Here is a 22726-nt window from a genome sequence, read left to right on the forward strand (position 1 = left end):
GCTCTGCAGAAAGTGGCATGATGGCAAAGGGGGAAAAACACTTGCTACATATCCACAGCCAAGCTTGCGCAAGACTCAATTCCACAGTTTCCTCACTCGCCCTGACCTTAGGTACTCTTCTTGACTAGTGCGCAAGAAGGACAAAAGGAGGACATATTCAGGTGAGAAACACAGCTCCAAATGGCAGGGCTTCCACTGGAGAGCATGTCCCCTTTATCTGCTAACCTAATCTATTTTAGGGTGTAATCCGTTTAGACATAGACATTAAGGCTGTCCTCTTTGGGACCAGCTGGAAGGGAGAAAAGGTATCAGAACTTTTGCTATGGTAAGTTATGGAGTTACATAAAAATATTAGTACTTATATATATATATATATATATTTCCCCCCCATTTTCAGTTATAGAAACAGAAAAATTACCCACAAACTTCTTGCCAAGTTTTCATTGTTTTCCTTCTTTAAAGTCAGCATCAGCAAAATCCTTAGACCACCATATCATCACTAAAGCTTGTGCTGGGCCATAAATCAACAAAAATGCACATGCTGTGCTTCAAGCATTTGCCTTGTGCAAGAGTAAAGCAAGCCCATAGCATCTTCAATCATGACAAAAATACTTCAGATACTTCAGCTCGCCCCTTAAAACAGCAAGACAGTCAGAAGATGACCTGAGACTGGGGTGATACACCTGCCTATTTTCTGGAGTTCAGATCAATCACTCTTACAGACCTGTAGCAGGGCTGGGCAATATACAGTCTGTATCAATATATCGTGCTATTGCTTTTTGCAATACTTAAGCCCTACTATAGCAATACTGACAAGACACATTAAGGCCATAAAACAGTGGTGTCCCAGTTGTCACTGTTTGTTTTTAGATGTTTAATTCTATTTTCTGCTCTTTATTACTGAGTACTTTCAGATTGTTTTGAAAGGACAGTTCAAATACATTGAAACTTCATAAACAGCACGTTTTCTCTTCTGGTTTGTGTCCAGTATATAATACTGTGAAAGGCTCCCTTTATGTAAAAAGAGAATAGATTATAACAGTCCAACCAAAACAAGCTACATCAGCTTTGTAAGACATTACCAGCACTCAGGAAGTGTGCATTCATTAATCTTATTAATACAAATATCATCTGATACCATCCTACGTTTAAAAAACATGATATGGACTCTTATCAGTACCACCCAGCCCCAGCCTGGAGTAATATTCCCTTTACTCTTGAGAGATTTTAAAGACTATACTAAAGCTAAAAGGTATAGAATAGTTGCATACTTACAGCAGGCCACAGTACACTAAACTCAGTGGGCCTGTACTTACTGAGATGTTCTCCAAACTGGTTCATCTGGCCAAATCCCCTTAATATTACTTTGCAGCAAGCTCACCAAAAACATCCTTTGCGACATACTTTTAGTACAGAAATAAATCTACAAGGAGTGACCAAATGGCCTCATCCTCATCTTCTTAGCCAAGCAGTTAACTGTGTCAACAGACTGATGAATTAAAAGAGTTTTACTACCACCAAACACGCCAGTCTTTAATTAAAACTAGCACAGATTTCTACCTGTGTGCAAAGCTTATGTACATGCTTGACCTTAGACACGTCCAAATTTATCTGAAAAAGTCCACGCTCTAAAAATAGCATAATCTTGCCTCAAATATAGTAATTACACAGTAGTAAGCAGTGTTAAATGAGACACTGGATTCCATAGCAGAGTAACTTATAATAATGTTATAACAGTTTTGTATGTTAAATCTTAATGCATTAAAATGAAAGAGTTTCACATGATGAAGGTAACTTCAATCACAAGTAAAAAGGGGGTTTCGTAGCTAAAGACTAAGTACTGAAGATTACAGTGAAACTCCACCAATTTTCACAGAAAATCCACATAATTAAATGGTTACAACGGAAACAAAGTCATTTAGAGTGGTTTCATGCAAAAGGCCTAGAGAAATCTAGAGAAACTCGCCAAGTCAGAATTGGTGGGAACCAGACATTTGAAGAACTTAACGCCTCTGAAATCTCCCTCACAGTAAGTTATTACATGAAATAAATAAATACTACCCAATAGAACACACTGTTTGGTGACTCAAGTCTTGGCTTAAAACGTATTTAAATCAATTTATTAATTAAATCCGTTCATGTAAGAAGTATACATGCAGGGCATCATGAGGCAAGCAGTCCCCAAAGAAAGCTTCTTTTTCAGCTTTATGACTATTTTGCCATCAGCAGCACAACATGTATCGCTGCAAAGAAAGCTCAAAAGAAAGGCGTAGGGTCACTAGTGGTGGTGGATAGTAAATAAAATGACTATACTTGTGCTTTAGACACTGGGGCTCCTGGTTCCCATCACATTTATGGCATTTGGCTGACGCTCTTATCCAGAGCGACTTACAATTTGATAATTTTACACAGGTAGGCGAAGGTAGTGTTAGGAGTCTTGCCCAAGGACTCTTATTGGTATAGCGTAGGGGGCTTGTCCAAGCAGGGGACTGAACCCCAGTCTACAGCATAGAAGGCAGAGGTGTTGCCCACTACACTATCCAACCACTATCACCACCACTGTCAAGAAATCTGAGTCTGTAAGTTTCACTTCAACGAACAGTTGATTTCAGGTCAACCTACTCTGCCAGGCTTTGTTCACACCTCACGCACTTAGTCATTTAGATTTTGTTTTTTTATTATTGTGAAATTCAGCTTTAAGTTGCCCAGTCTTTAAGCTGTTCTAGGCGAGGTCTCAGAAAAAATGTTTTAAAAAAATACAAGGCGCAGTACAAAATATGCACAGAGTCTAACTACTTACCAGTAAAATCTGATTAAATCTCTTAACGTCGCAGCAGAAGAAAGAAAGAAAAGGTTATGTAGATGCATCTCATTTACCTCGCTTTAGCGCGCTAACGTGAGGCGGCTAACACCAGCACGACCAGTTGTCCCAGCTCCAGGGAAACCGTGGCTGATGCTAGCAGGCTAAAACGGTTAACGAACACACTGAATCAATACCAATTTATCGAGATAACGACTTACTCCCTGACGCTATTTAAGCTAGAACACCACCAAAAACAGCCCAATGAGTACATATCGTGATGCCTAAGAGGGAGCTCGCTAAGTTAAAGGCTCTTAGCTCGTGTGCTAACTTGGCTAGCTAACAATAAAGATACCGTTAGTCACACGGCCAGATTTTACGGTAAAGCGAATTAATCCCCAAACGCACTGCAGGTTACAGCCAGTCCATCTCTCATTACAGACGAGTGTTGGTCAGCTTTACCACAAGACTGAAGTCGGCATAAAATTCGTCTGAATTTTCCCGTTCCACCTTAAATGTAATAAGAATGTAACTGCTGCACCATTTAAGGTGGACCGGAAAATTCGAACAAGCTGATTAAGGAGCCGACTTCGGCTTCATCATCTAGGTTATCTTACCTGACTTATACGCATCGAGGCCATCCTCAAAATCGTTTCTGCCCCACATTTCTCTCGATTTCATGGGCTCTCTTGTCTAAATAAGAGAGAGAGGCCAAGGAGAGAGACAGGGTGGTTTCCAGAAGAAAGCGAGAGGAGTCCCCAAAACGAGCCCAACAAGATGGTTGGGAGAGATGTTCTAGCTAAGTGAGACTAAAATCCATCTTAACGGCAGGCCAGTACAGGTATAAACACAGCAAAACCGGAAGGTTTTCCTATTCCACAGCGATTCCGAGCCGTGAATCAGTCATATGTCGGAAATGTACTGAACTAGCTACAGTCGACTCTCCAGCGACCGCATTGCAAGGACGTGATCTCACACTCACTCAGTCCGAGTGCTGGAAGAAGGAGAAGGCGCAATCTGAGCCCAGCTCCTCCTACTCCACTCGCTGGCTGCAGACCAAGGACTCGAGGGAAAACTGAGGTCCTGGGTTGCTATACCTGCTTTTAAAACTCAGAAGTATGTGAGGTCCTCTGCACACAGACCCAAACACAGAAGGGCAAAGGTACAATGTAGACGTTACATAGACCATCCGCTTTATTAGAAACATGTCCGTACAGTGCTTCCACTCACTGGCCACTGTTTCAAAGAGCTTGGAGAGAAAACTGAAACCAACAGTGTGTATCAGGGATTACTTCACTTACGACGTCCTAATGCGTGGCCACGATTTACTAAGACGTGGGAATTAGATGATTGAGCCTTGTCCACAGATTAAAGGCATGATGTTCCCACACCTTACTAAGTCGTGGCCACGCATTAGGATCTCATTCCCATGTGTTAATACAGTGTGAACACCCAATTTTTTGTTTATATTAATATCACCAGCAGGGCTCCCCACTGTCAATTGTGCAATATTAAGTCATTATTCTGTGACGCTTTCCCATTATTTTGAAATCTCAAGATAACAAGAAAGTTCATTGATATAATGACTTAGTATCTCAAATGAATGGGATAACATCTCAAAACAATAACTTGGCATATTAAAAAATGTGATAGTATTTCAATATAATGAGCTAGTGTTGCAAAATCACTCAAGAATGATTTTATTAAGTGCTGGGTTTTTTTAAATGACAGGAATGGGCTTCCATGCTTACGTGCTCTTTTCGAGTATCGGTGAGTATTTCCATTTTTTGAGGCATTTTAGAGTCCCAGTCCAAGCGCCTCTGGCAAGTTTCCAGAATTAAACAGAACTCCTCAATATGAAACATTGTGTAAGGTGTTTTTTAAATGGATCCAGAGAATTATTATAAAGGCTGACTTTACATACTTTGGTGCAACTTCAGTTGCTTGGAACCTGCATGAAGCTAAACGGCACTTGAATTGCATAATGTAAATCATCCTGCAACTCACTTGAAACTAAGTCACAACAGTTGCAAGCATCTCAACCTCGTGAAACAAGCTTCATCAAATAGCTGTTTATAAAACAGTAATTGTTCATGGACTTCTACTTTTACTTGAGTAATCTTTTAGAAAAAGGTATCCTTTTCCTTTCACCACTAGTACTCATAAACCTCTGAAGCTGTTTATCATTCTGTAGCTGGCCTCATGCCATTATTAGCAAGTCTGCATCTAAGCTGGATTTCTCTATGGCAAAAATGAATGTGATTTTTGAAAAAAAAAACATTGCCTATATCACACTCTGGGGTACATAAAAAGTTCCAAACCTGATACTTTTTGTCCTACATGCATTTTTAACTGTATTAATTTGTGTCATAGGGAAATCCAGCATAGACTCGGAGATCCTAATATGGGCATGACTCAAGCTACAGAATGACAACACAACTTCGGTGGTCTATAATAGCCTACGGCAGGGGTGTCCAATCCAATCCAAAAGGTTTTCGTTGCAACAAGGCAGGAGCTCACATGAATGGTTGTTGAAGACTGAGACTGAGACTGACTGACTGAGTGGAATCAGGTGTGCTCTTCTTGTCTGGAACGAAAACCTGCACCCACACTGGCCCTTTGTGGGTAAGGTTGGACAACCCTGGTCTAAGGAAAAGGCTGCACCTAAACAGCCACTGCGCTTGAAATGGTTCACGATCTAAACAGTTTCGAGTGAGAAGTGCATCATTCATGAAGAAGTACCCTCTACTGTGTTGCAGTTGGGACAATGTGTACTTAAGCGTTTCTTTGCGAAAGAAAAGCCTATTAACATAATTCTTGAGCTTCTCCAGCAGTCTGTGATTTGCACTTGTACTCAATGTTGAATTCTTGAAAATTTCCAAATAAGGGTCCTGTCACAAAAAAAGTTATTTAATATTGTATATTATATTGCAATTTATATTATATTTTATATTATATTAATATTATTTTATGTGATATTCCGTTTAGATTTCAATCACTGTTTTTATTTTCACTCTATGCAGTTTTTGTATTGTTTGAAGTGTTTCTACCCCAAGGCATTTGATTTATTTGCATTGTCTATGATACATTGTAGGCCACACAGTTTGGACGTGTGACTATTTAACCTCTTTCTTGTCAAAAATCTTTATTTCCTTTAGAAATTTTGAAAAAAATAACAATATTTTAAGAGGTTTTGTTGGAAAGACATGTTGGAATTGCAGTTAATGAGCCTCATCATGCACGAATCAATGCTAAATCTACTGAAACATACACAGCTGATGCCATAGACTCCAAATGGAGTAAGACAGAATTATGCCTTTGTAGAACACTCAGACCTATTAAAGGGAAATTCCACCGGCCTGAGACATGTTTCATGATAGTTGTGAGATAAGCTTTTGGCATAAAGCATATATTATTAAATACCTGCAGGGCAGAGAGATACATGTAGTGTGTTGTAAGGCAAAATAGTACATAAGAAAAACATGTTTTGGATTTATCACTATATTATAACTATCAACATACTCAAGAGACATGTACAGCTTCACTGGTCATTTTGGGTCCTGAATAAAATGCCTGTGTTTGTGCAGACGTCACGGCTCTGGCTCCTATTACCACCACTGTAAAGAGTCTTCAAGTTTCTCTACAATGCACCATTCCACATCAGACCACTCTGAATAAACTTGTTTACATTTCAACGATTAAACTATGCAGAAATGGAAAAAAACTTCAGTGGAATTCCCATTTAAGGTTCACGTATGGGAATAATCAAAAAATTGTTGACGATTTAGATCCGGCTGTGCTGCTGTTACCAAAAGAATACCTGCATTCTCTTGTTTAAACCAGGGAAACAAAAGGTCGTCCCAGTCATGTACTGTTGGCACATTCTTTCTAAAAGAATTCCAACAGAACTATTTAAGGGTGCTGGAAACTATGGGCACCTGTTCACCAACACAGGCTGATTGGCTGTTAAAAGTATGTCAGGTTACATAACTGGTACCCTGAAAACTCAAGTTTGAATAGAACACAAGATCGGCATGAACATCTTTACATAATGTTATAGTCAAATGACAAAAACGGTATCCAATGAGACAAAGGCCTACTTAGCAACAGATGGGCTATGGGGATTCAAAAGTAAGCATAACCTTTGAGATGTCTGCAGGGGGATTAAGACGGCCTGCAGAAGACATCCATATACTTTTAAAGTACCTCTGAAAACTTTTCATGAATAACAGATTGTTACACTTGAATATATCATTGTCATACCCAGGAAACGTCTAAAAATAACAAAGGAGCATCCCTAAACCTTACCACTCATTAAGAATAAAAGATTTATGAATATGCATGATTTCGCATATCCATATAAATGCTCCCTTGCCTCTCATTTCCAAACCCCTTCCCTTCCCTTCACCAAGAAATTGTGCACATGGGATTGAGAACTACAGAAACAATAAGTTCACACTGTTACATTAATAATCAGAAAGTGGAAATCTTCACATCCTCACCTTTTAAATGTAAAACCATTAGTTGAACAGCTAGTGCTAAATGTTGAACATCACTAAGGAAAGCAGAGCTGATTATTCTAGCACTGGCTTAGCTTCCAATAACTAGTCAATGTCTCTCCGATGTGAGTCTTTATCCATATCTACCCTGTGTTGGGTCTATGAAACTGTATTAGTCTGCTCACTAAGCTAATGCTAGGCTCTGCTGCTACCAGAGGCAGCATAAGGGAGCAAGAAGCTTAGCAGAGCTAATGCCTTATCATACAAAAAATGATTCACTGCCTCAGATTCAAAAGTTGAGTCAATACAGCCACAGTGAGCTGGAACTGAACCTGTGTTGTGGGGTTATTTTTTGTCTGGTTCGCCATGCTAGCGTTAGTTTCTGGTGCGAACCTGGACAGCGCTGTGTGAAGCAGTAACACGCTAAGCTACTGTTACCAGTTCTACACAGCAATTCTGACAGTTTATTAAGTAGCTGTGGAATATGAATTCTAAATAAACAAGTTCATAATTGAAAATACCCCATAATTTATTAGCTAGCTGTGAACTACACCATCCAAACTTCTCAAACGTTAAGTTAGCTACATTAGTGTTTGCTCTCTGTAACTGTACATTTCTTTAGTATGATGCTTAATCTCATTAGCATATTTGACTGATTGATTGGTTTAAGCTCATTCATACAAAACTAAGCTGCTATGAGGCGCCCACAGATAATTTGTTTACAGAAGTACTGAAGCTCGTGTTTTCAATCAAAAATGTGAGCTTTACATTATGGTAACACATTTAACACAAATAAAAACCATATATAACCGTAAACATAATCATAATATGCCCTCCATGAGCAGGTAACCAATTAAAAAAGCATGTTTTTGAGAGCAAAGAGAACGTAATTCAGTAATTCGTAAGGATAAAAAAGTGAAGCACCTCCTAAAAGTTGCTCTAAAAGTGTTCTGTATGGGCACAGTCAATGTGTACGGCGTCGACCTTGTGCATAGATCATGAGGCCACACGGATATGAGGCTATCTCCTGCTATGAAGCAATAAGGCTGCTCTATACTAAAATGAAGGGAGAGACTGAAACCGTCATAGGTTTTTTGCTGAATGGGCTAATTCAAAGCAGGCTGTTTTGAAATCTAATATCTTTACATAAACCATATGCATTGGAGAAAAATTGGTTTGGGACAGTTTTACATACTACATCAGACATTTTATTATATTCTTTTACACTTGGTTTCCATGATATGAGCCCTTTAGAGTTCTCTGGAAAAAAAAATCTCTGGAAAATATATCGCTGCTGTCGGAAGAAAACCTTGTATCTCTATTTTTGTCGTTTTTTAGCTTTTGTCATAATGTGGAAAAGTCTGTTGTCCTTTATATTATGTGTAAATTTCATGATGAATGGACCAAAAGAAACGGCCCAAAATTACTTAGAAAAAATTCTGGTTCCATTGACTTACATTAAAAGTAAAGTATGTTTTTTCCTTCTCCTGTAAAGTTACCATTTTGGAGATACAAAGATTTCATCCGACAACAACGATATATACACACACACACAGGCTCCAGTTCTTGCAGGCCAAAACACTGCAGATTTCAGCAGACTCTCATATTAAAACACCCCTGATTTGGTTTATCAGTTAATTAGTAAAGCCTTCATGAACTGAATTCAGAGCGTTAGATCAGGGTAAACGTTAACCTCATCAACACTTTAGCCTGGAATGTCCCCAATTAACTAAAATGACTAACCTGAGGTTAGTCCTAAATACAACAGAAATGGTCTAACATAAATGTATTTTTCACAATATCTGTGTTGCAATACAGACACACTATTGTAATATTTTATGCAAGCAGCACAATTTCAACACGTTTTGTCATGATTGTTCCACAGTTCCTCTTTTAAAGTTAAATCCTGTAATAATTCTTCCCATCACTGATGTTCTGTTACTACTAAGAAAAAAACTTTTATGGCATATTAATTAAAAGCTGAAGTGCTGGTGTTAAGAACCTGACAGAGTCACACATTTCAATTAGATTCAGCATCAACAGAGATCAACAATAGTGCTCTTTCAGACAAAGGAGAGAGGGCATGCACACATAATTACAGCATTGTGTGGGTTCAATTACCCAAGAGCTCACAATTAAACAAACACTGCTCATTCAGATTCATATTCAAGTGCAATTGGCGTATCAAAAGAAAAACTTCAGAATCCAAAAACAAGAAATGTGCTTCAATCCTGATGATATTAGTGTTTTATAACAGGCCAATACTGGTCCTCCCGCGACCCTGACGGAGAAGCGGCTTAGAAAATGGATGGATGGATGGATGAATAGTGGTCCTGAAGATCTGCCAGCCTGGAGTGCATCTTACACACTGAGCTCTGATATTCAGGTGTCCCTGAAGGCTTTCATTATCTGGATCAGGTATGCTAGATTAAGGCTAGAACTAAACTCTGGGTGGTAGACCTCCAGAACCAGGATTGAGCATCCCAGTGTTACAGTTAATGCGATGTTAGTGTTCATGTATTTTGAAGTGACCTTGTTAGTTCAAGTCTCTGGTCATACAGTTGTATGCAAACGGACATTCTTGGTTGTGTTAACAAGTTAACACATCTTCTATGGGGAACATAGTAAAATATGGAATTTTTTGAAATTGTATAATTTATCTTTATTTGCTGAGTTCAACATATTGGGAAAAAATATCAAATCTGCAATAACTGTACATTAAAATGTGTTATATTTACTGAGAAAGTCAACTAAACATGTAATTGGACCAGGAACACCCAAACCTCTAAGCAATTAAAAATGATTCTTTGCATTATATTAATTAAAAGACAAATCTCTTGTTTTCCTGCAATCTTTGATCGCAGTGACTTTCATAATCTCTAAAACATTATGAAAATAATATTACCATTCCTCTTATTATTAACATTATTGTTAATATCCTCTTTCACCTTCCCCCTCCACCACACCCTGACAGCCTCACTCAGAAATGTGGACAGGCCCCTCCCACTTTTTAACATGCAGATTTTGTTCCTGCCACTTTGTGAAAGTGGAGCTTGTTTCAAATAGTTTAGCAGTTCAGAACAGAAACGTGCCCAAACAATTTCTAAAAGCATTAATCAGAAAATATCGCTGGCCACTGATAACAGGCAGTGCATTGACAATAAATAAGGGACGGTTGAGGAAGTGATGTTGTTTGCGCAGGGATGATGGAAACAGAAGTTAAATGCTCATAGCTAAATCAATGTCTTACAGACACTGGAAGCTAGTTTACCACGGAACCATTTCACTTCAAACCACACTGAATGACTTTGTTTACATTGTAACATCATCCAATGACAGAAATTTTGAAAAGCGGTGAATTTCCCTTTAAGACTAATGTAACTGTTTACCATGATGTGGAGTAAGTTCTTGCTTTATATCTACAAAAACATTACCAGCCCTCATCCCCGTCCCCAACACCTTTCAAAACAAAGTTAGACCCTTGGTCACGATCTAAAAAATACACTATGATTTCTGATTGTTGATCAAAAATAGAGCCATTAACGAAAGCTTCAGACGTAGTCTTGGCTTCACAGAAACAGTTTAGTCACAGATGTTAAATTTGCTAACAATAAATGAACGTGAACAACTTCACACCAATTAACATCATGCAAATAACATCATGCCAACTGGGGCTCAACTCAGTTTAAACACTGCTAGCGTTTCTAGCCTTTTTCCTCTGTAACAGCACTTAATCCTGAATGAACTTTAAAATTTTCATTTAGTTTTTAATTTTTCTAATTCTTTTGTTTTAATAAGGTTTTTCATTTCTGTTCTCTGCTTCATTTTTTTTAAAGAACTGTATTTTCTCATTTGTAAAGCACTTTGAATGACAGCAGTGTATGAAAGATGCTATATAAATAAACTTGCCTTGCCTTGCCTTCCTCTGTTAGCTACATTAACACGTTTGGTTATAATATACAAGTCACTGATTTCTTATATAAGGCAATAATAACATTGTGTAATAATAATAAATGATTACAAAGCTAAGGCAAGATGTACTGTTTGCTTCTTTAGTGATGTGGACTCCTCAGCTAATCCATTCAGCATCAATTCCGTGCAAAATTGTGCTGAATTCAGCCACTCATGCTTCATTTATTCCTTTATATGAATTATAATTTGCTCCCCCAAAGCATTAAAGTATTTCACAAATATAAATGCAGAGTGTTATTCTTGGCAACTAAGAGTGCTTCCCCTCTCTTTATAATTATATAATAGTCCTAATCTGGCAGCTTTGGGCTTCCAGTGGAATGCTGTATAAAACTAGCACTATGGGAGGTTGCATAATGCTTCACATTTGCATTATTGATATGATTTATTACGTATGCTGTTCCCTGACTGCTACTTGTCAAATGAATGCTCTGGCTGCACTTTAACTTCCAAAACAAGTTCGTTGGAGGGCTCCTGTTGAGCTGCGCGTTGTTTGAAACTTACATAATATGCCCAAAAGCCATTAGAGTCCTCCGGGTATTTGAACATGCACGTACAGTGCAGGCTAGGTCATGCTAAATGGCCACCTGTGTGTTTGGAAGCCCTTCTGTATGGATGTGTTTAGACAGACACCATGCAGACACGTCCTGACAGGGAATCCTGGCAGTCTATGACAGTACTGACTGTCTCCAGGACGACAGCAGCTCTGGACAGCGGCCTCGGCCCACTCACTTCACCACGAAACAAAGAACACACTCTGCTGAGAACAATTCTGCTGCTGTTAGTGCTTGATAGTCGCCGTTTAGTGGGACACATTATGGCCTTCAGACACATATAAAGAGTGAGGGCACCACTGCTAGCGGTCGCTCTTATCAAAAGAGTCAGCTGACATGTTTCTGAAAAAAACAAATGGGTTTTTCACAAAATATCAGCATTATTGCCAAGCAAAGTATCTCCCACATACCGTCCTGTAATGTTATCCACTATCCTATCCTATTACTACAAACTGATCTGTTTAAGAGCTCCACACAGTCTGACATCCTTGCATTTTCCAGCAACAAAAACTAGGTTAAACATGTTATTAGAGATCCTTACTCCTGATATTCTAACCATGTTATGCACTGTGACACTTTCTGAAGAGCATCATTAGTGGGATTTTCAGTGCTGTGTTGATGCGTACATCAATGACAGGTTGGACTTGCTGTGGTCTCCACAGGTGGTTGGTACTGCACCAGAAGGGGCGTTTAAGAGCAGTGAAGCCCACACTAGCTCTGTTCTGGTACCTTCAAAAATGGCCATTACACAAGCTGACCAAAAGGCCTTTTTTACAGTGTGAGGGCAAGAGGGCGGAGCCTGACGCTCCTTCTGGGGTCTATATCCACACAAAACGGATTCATGCATATTAAACTAGTCTACTGTTCTTTCTCACAGTAAGAAACAGAGCCTTATGGACACAGTCTTTTTAATAAAAAGGCGGCTTAGTTTATCTATTTAGACCAATTAAATAAAGTGTTCTGGAATATTTTAAAGGTTGTCGCAGACAATGTGTTGTCAGACTTTGGTGATATATTATCCATGATTTATTATTGTTTAGTTAAAGAGACACACTGGCCAAAATAAAAAAATGTAACTACCGCTACATCTGTTGAAAACATGCCTACTTGCCTCTAACAGTGGAGTCTTATTAGTTTAAATATTACGAAAACCCCCTCCTGTTGACATGTCTTGAAGGTAGGAATTTTGGAAAAACTGCAAGCCGTTTAGGGTGGGTTTTCCACTAGCTAGCTAATGTAAAAGACAGTCAAAGAGTTAATATAACTTCTAGGAAGCTGAATATCACATTTGTGTTTGTGGGCCCCTACATCAGTAACTTTGCTATGGGTCAGGATTTCCTAAACACGCATTATAAAGCATTTATATAATGAATGCTGGGTACTGTGGTGAGAGACCTTCGATGGACAAAAAAACAAAACAGATACAAAATTGTGAATTCTGTCAAACCGATAAGGCTGAGGGATGTAATGTATAACATTCTAATGCTGAGTACGGCACAACACTACAAATGACATTAAATAACATTAAATCCTAGTTTTAGGCAGAAGAGCCTCTTTAAGTCATTTTTATTGTTTGGTATTACTCAAAATCCTTATGATGGTCACCAATCAGCAGGTCTTTAGTTACTCATACAGACAGTACAGAAAGAAGGGCTCAGTGGCCTAGCACAGCAAAAATCCAAATGTAGTGCAAAGCGAGATAACATTTCAACAATCATCTGTAATGCCACTGTATTTCCATCAGCTCTAACAAACAGGCCTTTCACTCGTGATGAAAAATCATGTTTTGGTGGAACAAAGCAGCCTTTTTGGCTCTCTGCCTTCATGTGAGAGTAATGAGCAGTGTCACTACCAGCACAAACAAAACATTTCCTCTCAGAGGAGCCGGCGTGGTTCGGTGTTCCGCACTTTGTGTATGTTTTGCCTGCACTCCAGAGAAGGGTTCAATAGTGTTTGCCACATGAAATCCGCAGCTGCTGCCTGAATGTGTGTCGTGCGGGATTTTAGGCCAACAAGGCATCCAGAATCAGTGTTTTTGAGCGTGTTATCGGGCCTGCGCAGATTGCGCCAACCCCCACTTCCTGCCTCACAGCCAGGAAACCAGTGGCACTGTTTGATATAAATGGCTGCTATAGCATCACAGCATCAGAGGCTCCAGTACAGAAATAAAAACAGGGTCATGCTAGTATTGAACACCAATATATACCAGCGTGCATTCTCATGACTAAAGGCAATATAAAGAGGATTAAACAGTGTGTGACCCTGTTCATCTTGCTGTACAGTGGGCACTGATGCTATGGCCTTGCCAGAAATTATGCTTAAGAGTTTTAATCTAAAAAAAATAATAATAAAAAAGGGCATACATCCCTGACCCCTGCTTAACCCTTAAGCCCTAATGGCCCGTATGTGGGCCTGCAATTCCATTCCTCACTCTCATAGCTACATAACTCAAAGTAGTTGCTGAGTAGTGAACCTTGAACTTAACTACTACAGTAGAACACAATATCTAAGTCTGGCTTGAAAAGCCAGTGATGTGGTCTCAGCTTTGTTCTCTGGATTCTACCAAGCAGTTTCTTGTCTAAATCAATGAATTTTTCCAACAACACTTCAGGTCAAAAATGTGCAACAGCAGTTAAGAGGAAAGAAGTAAAATATAATTTTACTTACAATTGTGCTTCTTCATGAGAAAGGCGCATAATGCAGAAGCAGTGGGAGGAAGTGGACGCAGTTCAGCATACGTTAACTAAAGTGAAACTCGCAGAGGAACTTATTCAGCCAATAAGCACGCACACAACACATCACGACACTTTTCAAACACATGGACCTGTGACTTCACAGACAGAGCAGATCACTCTTAGGAAATTACTAGCAGCTGCTGGAGAATCGAGTTTGAAGAGACACATGGACTAATGGAAAAACTACTGTATACACATTTGTAAAAGTAAAGTTTTAAAAAAAAGCATAAAATGTGCTACAGCTTTTGCACAGGCTATATTTATTTTTTCCTTTTTCCAAAAAAAAAAAAAAAATCTCACTGACTTTTATTTTTTTTCCCTAGAATTGTTTATTTTTTTGTTAAAAAAATGAAAAGACAATGAAGTATGTCTTATGGAAAGGAAAATTTGTAAGGAGTACATTTAAAACATGTAAATATATAGTTTAAATAAACATAAAACCTATTTTGTGGCACACGCATTGATTCTAATTAATAAGAGAATTAATGCTAGTACTATACAATTTTAACGGGTGAAGAGAGACAAAAATTCATCTAAAAATTACTGTAAATAGATTGTTACAATAAAATATTCAGCATTCAATAAGTTGTTCTTGCCATAAAACACAAATATATTTAAAATAAAGTTGAATGCTTATTATCTGTCTGTATGCCCTGCGATGGACTGGTGACCTGTCCAGGGTGTATCCTGCCTTCCACCCGATGACCGCTGGGATAGGCTCCAGCACCTCCCCCCCCGCGACCCTGAGGGAGAAGCGGCTTAGAAAATGGATGGATGAATGTTTATTATATAGTATTATAGTATGTTTATTATGAATGTATTTTTTTAAAAGAACTCTCCCACATTCCACCACTGCTGAAAAAAGTTTTAGTCTAAAGGTGGTGCCTTATTTTAGCCACATCCCTAGATTTTAGAGCAGTAAGTGAGGCTGCACCGCTGTCCTTCATAGCCACATGGTGAGCAGTTGGATCCCATTGTTTTACCCACATAAATGTGTCTCAAAGTCTGAAAATCATTGCATAGTCTTAAGAATTATCTTTACTGAACACACTTTTTTTGCAATTAAATAAACAATTTAATGTTTTAATTTAAAAATAGGATTTTATGTGTGTACAGCTGTTTAAAGCTGTGTTTGTTAGTCGTGTACAGGCCAGTGTTTTTGAGTTCTGGTCAAAATGAGTCAAAATGATCACTACCAATACAATCACTACCGAAACAATGGGTAGTGTTATGACTGTAAATGTTCAATCAGTTGTTTTAATAAAATAACCATAATTAAGGTGGAGAGCCACTCAAACTGCAGGTTAGGGAACCAGCCCTGTGACCGGAAGGTCGCCGGTTCGATCCCCAAAGCCGACAGCACATGACTGAGGTATCTTGAGCAAGACACCTAACCCTCAACTGCTCCCTGGGTGCTGCAGATGGGGCTGCCCACTGCTCTGGGCAAGGGTGCTCACTGCCTTCTAGTGTCTGTGCTCACTAGTGTGTATGTGGTGTGTCACTTCACGGATGGGTTAAACGCGGAGGTGAAATTTCCCCGTTGTGGGACTAATAAGGGTCACAATCTTAATCTAAAAAAAAAAATTTGATCTCTGGCTTAGAACCAATTCGGTAGAATGATCCATAATTAACACACACACACACACACACACACATTCTTCTGCAGCAGAGCAGAAGTCAGATTGAGTCAAATGAAAAAAAGAAACCCCTGATTGTTGGATGTGGTGTCTCTGTTTATTAAGCCGTTAACACATCTGTTTTCTGTTGGGGGTCCTGTTTGTAGAGCAACAAAGCAGTGCTGGTAGGACTCCTATTAAAAGCACAGCAGGAGGCCTCTGGTCAGCCTGGAATACTTCCTTAAAAGATCAATGCCTGTCTGGGTCAGTGAGACAGTTATGAAGTGTGTGTGGAAGAAGGCCATCTTACGCTTCTCCAGGCTTTCTCAACAAACCCTGAAGAGCATGTTGGAGGTTTCTGAAGATTCCACTCTAAGCCAATAATTATCTTGCTTTAAAGGGCTCACATTTTTCTTGGGTTTTCTCCTGAGATACATTCATGTCTTCTATGTGGGTTTATGCACCAAAAACTTTATTCATACACAACTATTTCCCGACCTCTCTGTGATTCCTAAGAATTAAACGGACAGTTTAAGCCTGCTTTACGTGAACTAGTACTTGTATTCTGACTGGACGCTCGGTTCTGTGCCTCATTAAAAACATGTCTTTGCTGCTTAGTTTCCATTTATGGACTGATTGTCTGATGCACTGAGTGACTGGTATTTTCCAACTTTAACAGCGTTTACATACTACATCAAACACTTTTATTGCAGAAGGACACTTAGTATGAGCCTTTAAGCTTTTCTTCTCAAAGAATTCAACATATTATCCGTCAACACAGCTGATCTTTAAAGGATGTGGCAAACAGCACAGTGGGTTATGACACGAGTGTGTTTCTAAGTAAGCACTTTAGTACTAAAGTCACACCCAACAGTACTGGACAACTATGTTGCACAGCTTAGAGCACAGACCACAGGTTTGAGTGTCCACAGGAACATACATATACAACCCAAGACAAAGAATTTTACACAATGCATATGTTTATAAGAATACGGTCATATGTATAAGTTTAGGTGCCCCTGATCAAATGACATTGATTTTCTAGGTTAAAATAAGTCCACATCCTCTACAGAGAACACACTTCTGCACATTTTAATGCACAATTATTGTTTATTTGTTGAATTTAATATGATGGGGAAAAAAAGTATATTTTGTCACCTGTGCAAAATATATGGCACATTTAATATTTTATGTTTTCTTTTTCCCCCCAATATTTTAAACTAATGAGTAAAATTAGCAAAAAATGTTATATTAAAAGTGCTTCCTGTAGAGGATCTGTTCACTCTCAAAAAAATGAACAAAACATTCAATTAACAATAAAATGAGGCTGACTTTACATAGTGACTTTGGGTGCTTTAAACCAGTATGAAACTGAATTGCAACTAAGTTGCATAATGTAAAGTGTTCTGCAACTCAGGTGAAACTCAGCTGCAAAAGTTGCAAGCTTCTCAACTTTTTTGTGAAGCAAGTCTCATGAAACAGCCAATCCAAATGCAGATAACATCACGTTATCATGCTGTCAAATGATTCATTTTACTGGATCAGTCGACAAAAAAAAAAAAAGCTGGGTTGTTTGCAGGTTGAAAAGGAGATATGGTGTACCAGAAAAGGAAAAAAAAAGTATTTAGATGCTGATAACTTGTCATAATATAATTGCAAACAGATTATTACAGTACATTATCCAAAAATAATGTAATATTCTATGAATATGCCAATAGTTTTGCTGATTTTGTTTCTAAGTAATAAATGTACACACCCTCTACAGAATAACAAACTTAAAAATGCCTTTTTATTCCTAACTGCTAATTATAGTGCACAGTCTCAATTTATTTGCTGGGTTTGACATTGAAAGATTTAGATTCAGTATGAGTTTAATCTAAATACATTTAAAGGCTTCTCAACTTCTTTGTGAAGCATGTTTCATGAAACAGCCTATCCAAACACAGATAACATCATGTTATCATACTTTCAAACAATTGATTTCACTGGATCAGTCAACAAGGAAATAAGAGGTGGTTTATTTGCAGGTTGAAAAAGTGACATGGTGTACCAAAACGCCAAGTAGTGGAGAAATCAAATGTGTTGCATGCAACGTTTATTGTTTCTGCATTGCTTTGTGTATTTGCGAAGTTGCATTTAAATTATGTTGTATGCAACTCACCTGCACCTAGTAGCATGAAAGTTTCACTGTATAAAGCCAGCATCAAACAAAAAATAGAGTAAATGAATGTTATTGAGTAAAATGTAACTAAGAAGTAGACAACTTTCTTTGCCATACACTTCAGTACAACTCCATCGAAAGTTTGCTTAAGTACATTGAACTGAGTAAATGATTATCACCCACCTCTGCACATCTGCTACCAAAGCACTGCACAAGCAGGGTCTATGTATAACATGCACAACCCCAACAAGCAATCCTGTTGCTCTGCATGCCACCCCCTACCACCCCCCACAGCGCTTCCACGACAAGCCTGCAAAAACAAGCCTAGTAACCCTCCTGTGTGTTTACGCAACTGTGCCTTACCTGGCAGAGCGGCACACACAGATCAGTTAGTTTAATCAGAGGGAATCTCTTGAAAACCCACAAAGCTCGTACCACAAGCTCACCTTTATCTAATGTTGTTTCTAATCAACCTGTTCACTCCAGGTTCAAAATGTATTAATCATTGTTACTAACTGCAGTGATGGCAGTCTGCATGAGCCTGTAACCAGCCAGACTTACCCTACAGCAGAGAATTACCTCAGGCTTCACAGCAAAACCCCAGATCTTCACAGCAGCCTAAACTGTAACTGACTGGAACAAAACACAAAGCCAAAGATCGTTCTACTCCTCCGAACATGTGCCTCTGACATAAGCCAGCCCATATTCAGGCTGTTGAAGCTGCCACAACAACCTGCAGAGAAAGCGAAGCTTCCATTAATCTGTGCTGTTAAAAAGCAGTTAAAGACAATAAACGGGGCATGTGATTAACGTCATTGATTATCTGACCGAGAACCTCATCAGATCACTGCTAAAATGGTACTCCATCTTTATCACTATTTCTTAGTGCTGCGCTGCTCCATGCCAGCAGCACCAACTAAACAAAGCTAATAAAATCAAGTCAGCTAGAATCAGCCTCTGATCAGATGCCACTAGTAGACAGAACCAAGCTACTAAAATAGTTTAAAATAGCAATTAAAAATTCCATTCTTTATGAATCAGCAGTCCAAAAATGCTCTTACTCTTACTCGAGGTACAAATCGCTGCACAAGTGGCTTAATTCCTTAATCAAACAAAAACATATCTGATAAAATACACATTTGAAATAAATAATTTGTTATAATTAACTATAATAACAATAAGCCACTCTTCCATCAAGAAATGTAGTTCCTTTACAGCGAAGGTGGCGAATTCCAGTCCTGCAGGGCCAGATTCCTGCACTGGCCAAGCACAGCTGATTCACCTCACCAGTTATCTGCCAGGTTAATTGCCGGAGCTGGGAAATACCACACTGTGCTGGACTCTGGTCCTCATGCTATGTTCAGATGTTGGCAGTAGACTACAGCAAACCAGATATTCCATTGTTTACAACAGAGTTGCAAGGGAAAATTCTGCCACTGACTGCAGCAACTACCATAGAAAGTGATGGTCGGTGTAAGATTCTGTCAAGAGTTCCCAACTTTTGCCATCGACCACAGCAATGAAATAAACTGGATTTTGAACTGAAGCTTTCAGGCATTTATTATAGACTGCAGACATTTCATGAAGTTTAGTTTGTGTCATATAACGCATCATTAATGCTAATTTCCACTAGCACCTATATGTGATTTGTTTTCCCACGCAAGGTTTGATACTTAAGCAGGACTAACCCAAAGCCTGGACACTTAAAGTGTACAAGACATTCAATTAGTGCATTTAACACTTCATCTTACATTTTTACTGATTCACAAAGGTTAAATGCTTAAATCCTAGATAGCAAGCATACATTGGTCTGCAGGCTTGATGAGGTCAGCACCCTGCTGACTGTTTGCCACTGCAGGACCACCATTGGACCACCCAGATTATTGTCCTGCATCCAAGAGCTGACAAGTGCTTAATCTCCTCAAACAGATCTTTAATGCATGTATAGCCTTTTATATTGTAAAGCCTTCAGCATGTACAGCCTTCTACTTTTTATTACTAAGACAAATATTATAGAGGGAAAAACGACTAGGTCTAATTTTGATTCAATTTTGTTGAAAACGTTGCTGGCTGCTGGTTGACACAGCCGGGAAGCAGGCAGATCATAAAATTTTCATGACAGTAGGTCCCAAACACCATCAAGCAGCTCCACAGTCTAGCACAAGATTTACAGTCTTTAAGTCACTCTGCCACTGTGGTACCCATGGTGCTCTGCATGGCCATGCCTCCCACGTGTCCATGGCCAAACAAGCCAGCAGCAGTGGTGGTGCTCCCTTGGCCATCCTCTGCCACCCATAGCACTGTAGACAGCAGCGAGGCTGCTGCTTGTGTACACTGGAGCTCCATTGCAATGCGCAGACAGAACCCACGACACAGCGGTTTTGCCTTGCCACGCCACCTTGGCCTCAACACCAAGCCCTCTTGTGCCAGCCTTACCAGCCAGGTGTCCTCACTTTTGCGACCGACTGCTGTCTTCTAGCCTGGCTTCACCATTGAGCCTCGTCACAGTGTCTCAACTACTGTCCTCCACTGCCTGTCTTCACAATGCTGCTCCTCTCTGTCCTCAGCCTTCTCTGCCATTGTACTGCTGGGTTTGCTATTCCCCTTCAAGCTGATGAGGCAATCCCACTTCTGACACCACTGTTGCACGGGCGTACAATAAGTAGACATGAGAAACAGAACATTGAATGAGTGCTCTTTTATTTACAGCAGCAGCAGCGGAAAACCCGCCACCAGTACTGGCTGACATGGACAGGAAACAGCCATTCCTCTCCACATGGCTGTAACGCCCCGACTCCAGGACACAATGTCACCACATATACACAGGTTTATCCTCTCATGATCAACTATTTAGTCTTTAAGTCTCTCACACTGCTGCCATGGTTGTATCCCTGGTGCTTCACATGGCCACGCCTCACACATGTCCACAGCCAGCTGCAAGATGCAACAATATTGATGGAGGAGTAACTTAGCGATCTTTTAGCCTAGTTAAAAAAAAAAACTAAGCAAACAGCCCAAGATTAAACAAGGTTCTTAACTCTGTGCTTCATGCAAGCAACCCTTTCACAGCACAATGGCGTTCAGTGACTTTGTGCTTGAATACAGAATTAGGTTGTTGTGAATAAGGCCTGTACTTTTCACTGGCTTTGAACTCCGCTCAGCCAATCAAATTTTAGGATTGTGACAGTCCTTTGCTCTGAAACTCAGATTACTAAAATAATTTGTGATTGATTGCTAGCTACAGACAAACCAGCCTCTGTGAAACACCTACAAATCAATCTGTGTATTAGTCCCAAATTCTAGAGGAATGATGTAATGCCAGCGTGAGAACGTATATGCTAACTTGGTGACACTGAGACAGACACAAAGTCAATATCTCTTCATTATTAATGACCCTAGTGCTTCATCTGCAGGAAGTTAGGATCCATTAAGTCCTCATCTTACCGGTCGTTTCTCCTGACCACAGCTCTTCTCGGTAAGGAACACTGAGAACATACACGTAGGACTCCCCTCAGAGTCTGACATTGACTAGACTTTGACCCACTCAGAATGGAGACAGGACCTCACTCGGTAATAGAGGTTATCAATGGAAACGGAGTGCTATTTACTCTGAGGACACAGTGAAGGTTTCATATGTCCACATATTAGCACATCCATCAAAAAACATCAATACCTGCCCAAAGATATTGAGATGTATATATCTAGCTGAGACATCAAATGGTAGCTTTTAAGAGGGATGACTACAATTAAGACTTAAGAGAATCTTCCATCTGACAAGAAGATATATAGTCACTACTGTAACAAACCCTGCTCTCTAAAATGGTGACTTTGCAGGAAAAGGAAAAACTGTTATGTGAAGATATTTTATCCATTTAACTATTTCTATTGATGTATCTATTGAAATGGGTTAAAATAAAATGGAATTGTGAGGTTTGGATGTTTTATGGGTAGTATGTTACTGTATATTTACCCAAATTAAAACTAACTGTACATGAATAAGAGATGACAAAACCTTCATCACTTTTCCTGACTTCCATACTAACAGCATACAATGATCCTGTTCTAACCTGCAGCTGCATATTCAGCCCTAACCTCCCAATGGAATGAAGTCACCATGGAAACAGCCCCACCCAGCCCACCATGGTGGAGTTCTCAGTCTCTCAGGAGTTCTTTACACCTGGGAACATCCTAGTAGCTCAGTGTTTCCCACTTCCAGTGCACAGTGCTCCAATACACCTGATTTGCCTAGGTATAGGGACGGACTTATTATGACTATTATAACTAAATCACATCATTTTCTGAGCATATTGTGGATATCATCAGTGGTCAAGGACAGAGGGGAACCCAAAGGTCCTTTAAGGCGTGAATGTTATATTTAAACTCAGTGGTTGT

At 39.4% G+C, this 22726-nt stretch overlaps 1 protein-coding gene across 2 annotated transcripts in view; it reads right to left on the reverse strand.

Annotated features, from left to right (window-relative positions):
- Positions 1-14565, reverse strand: part of cep85l (centrosomal protein 85, like) — an 84097-nt gene extending 69532 nt beyond the window's left edge. Inside the window, exon 1 of one of the 2 annotated variants that reach the window (XM_017692520.2) lies at positions 3418-3786. In XM_017692520.2, coding sequence (XP_017548009.1) covers positions 3418-3481 — 64 coding nt within the window. In that variant the 5' untranslated portion in view covers positions 3482-3786. Of the gene's footprint in view, positions 1-3417; positions 3787-14489 lie in introns of those variants that run through there. The other variant, XM_017692521.2, reaches the window with a different exon arrangement.
- Between the last annotated feature and the right edge of the window lie 8161 nt (positions 14566-22726).

Source organism: Pygocentrus nattereri, chromosome 4 (assembly GCF_015220715.1).
Source record: "Pygocentrus nattereri isolate fPygNat1 chromosome 4, fPygNat1.pri, whole genome shotgun sequence".
NCBI classification, from domain to species: Eukaryota; Metazoa; Chordata; class Actinopteri; order Characiformes; family Serrasalmidae; genus Pygocentrus; species Pygocentrus nattereri.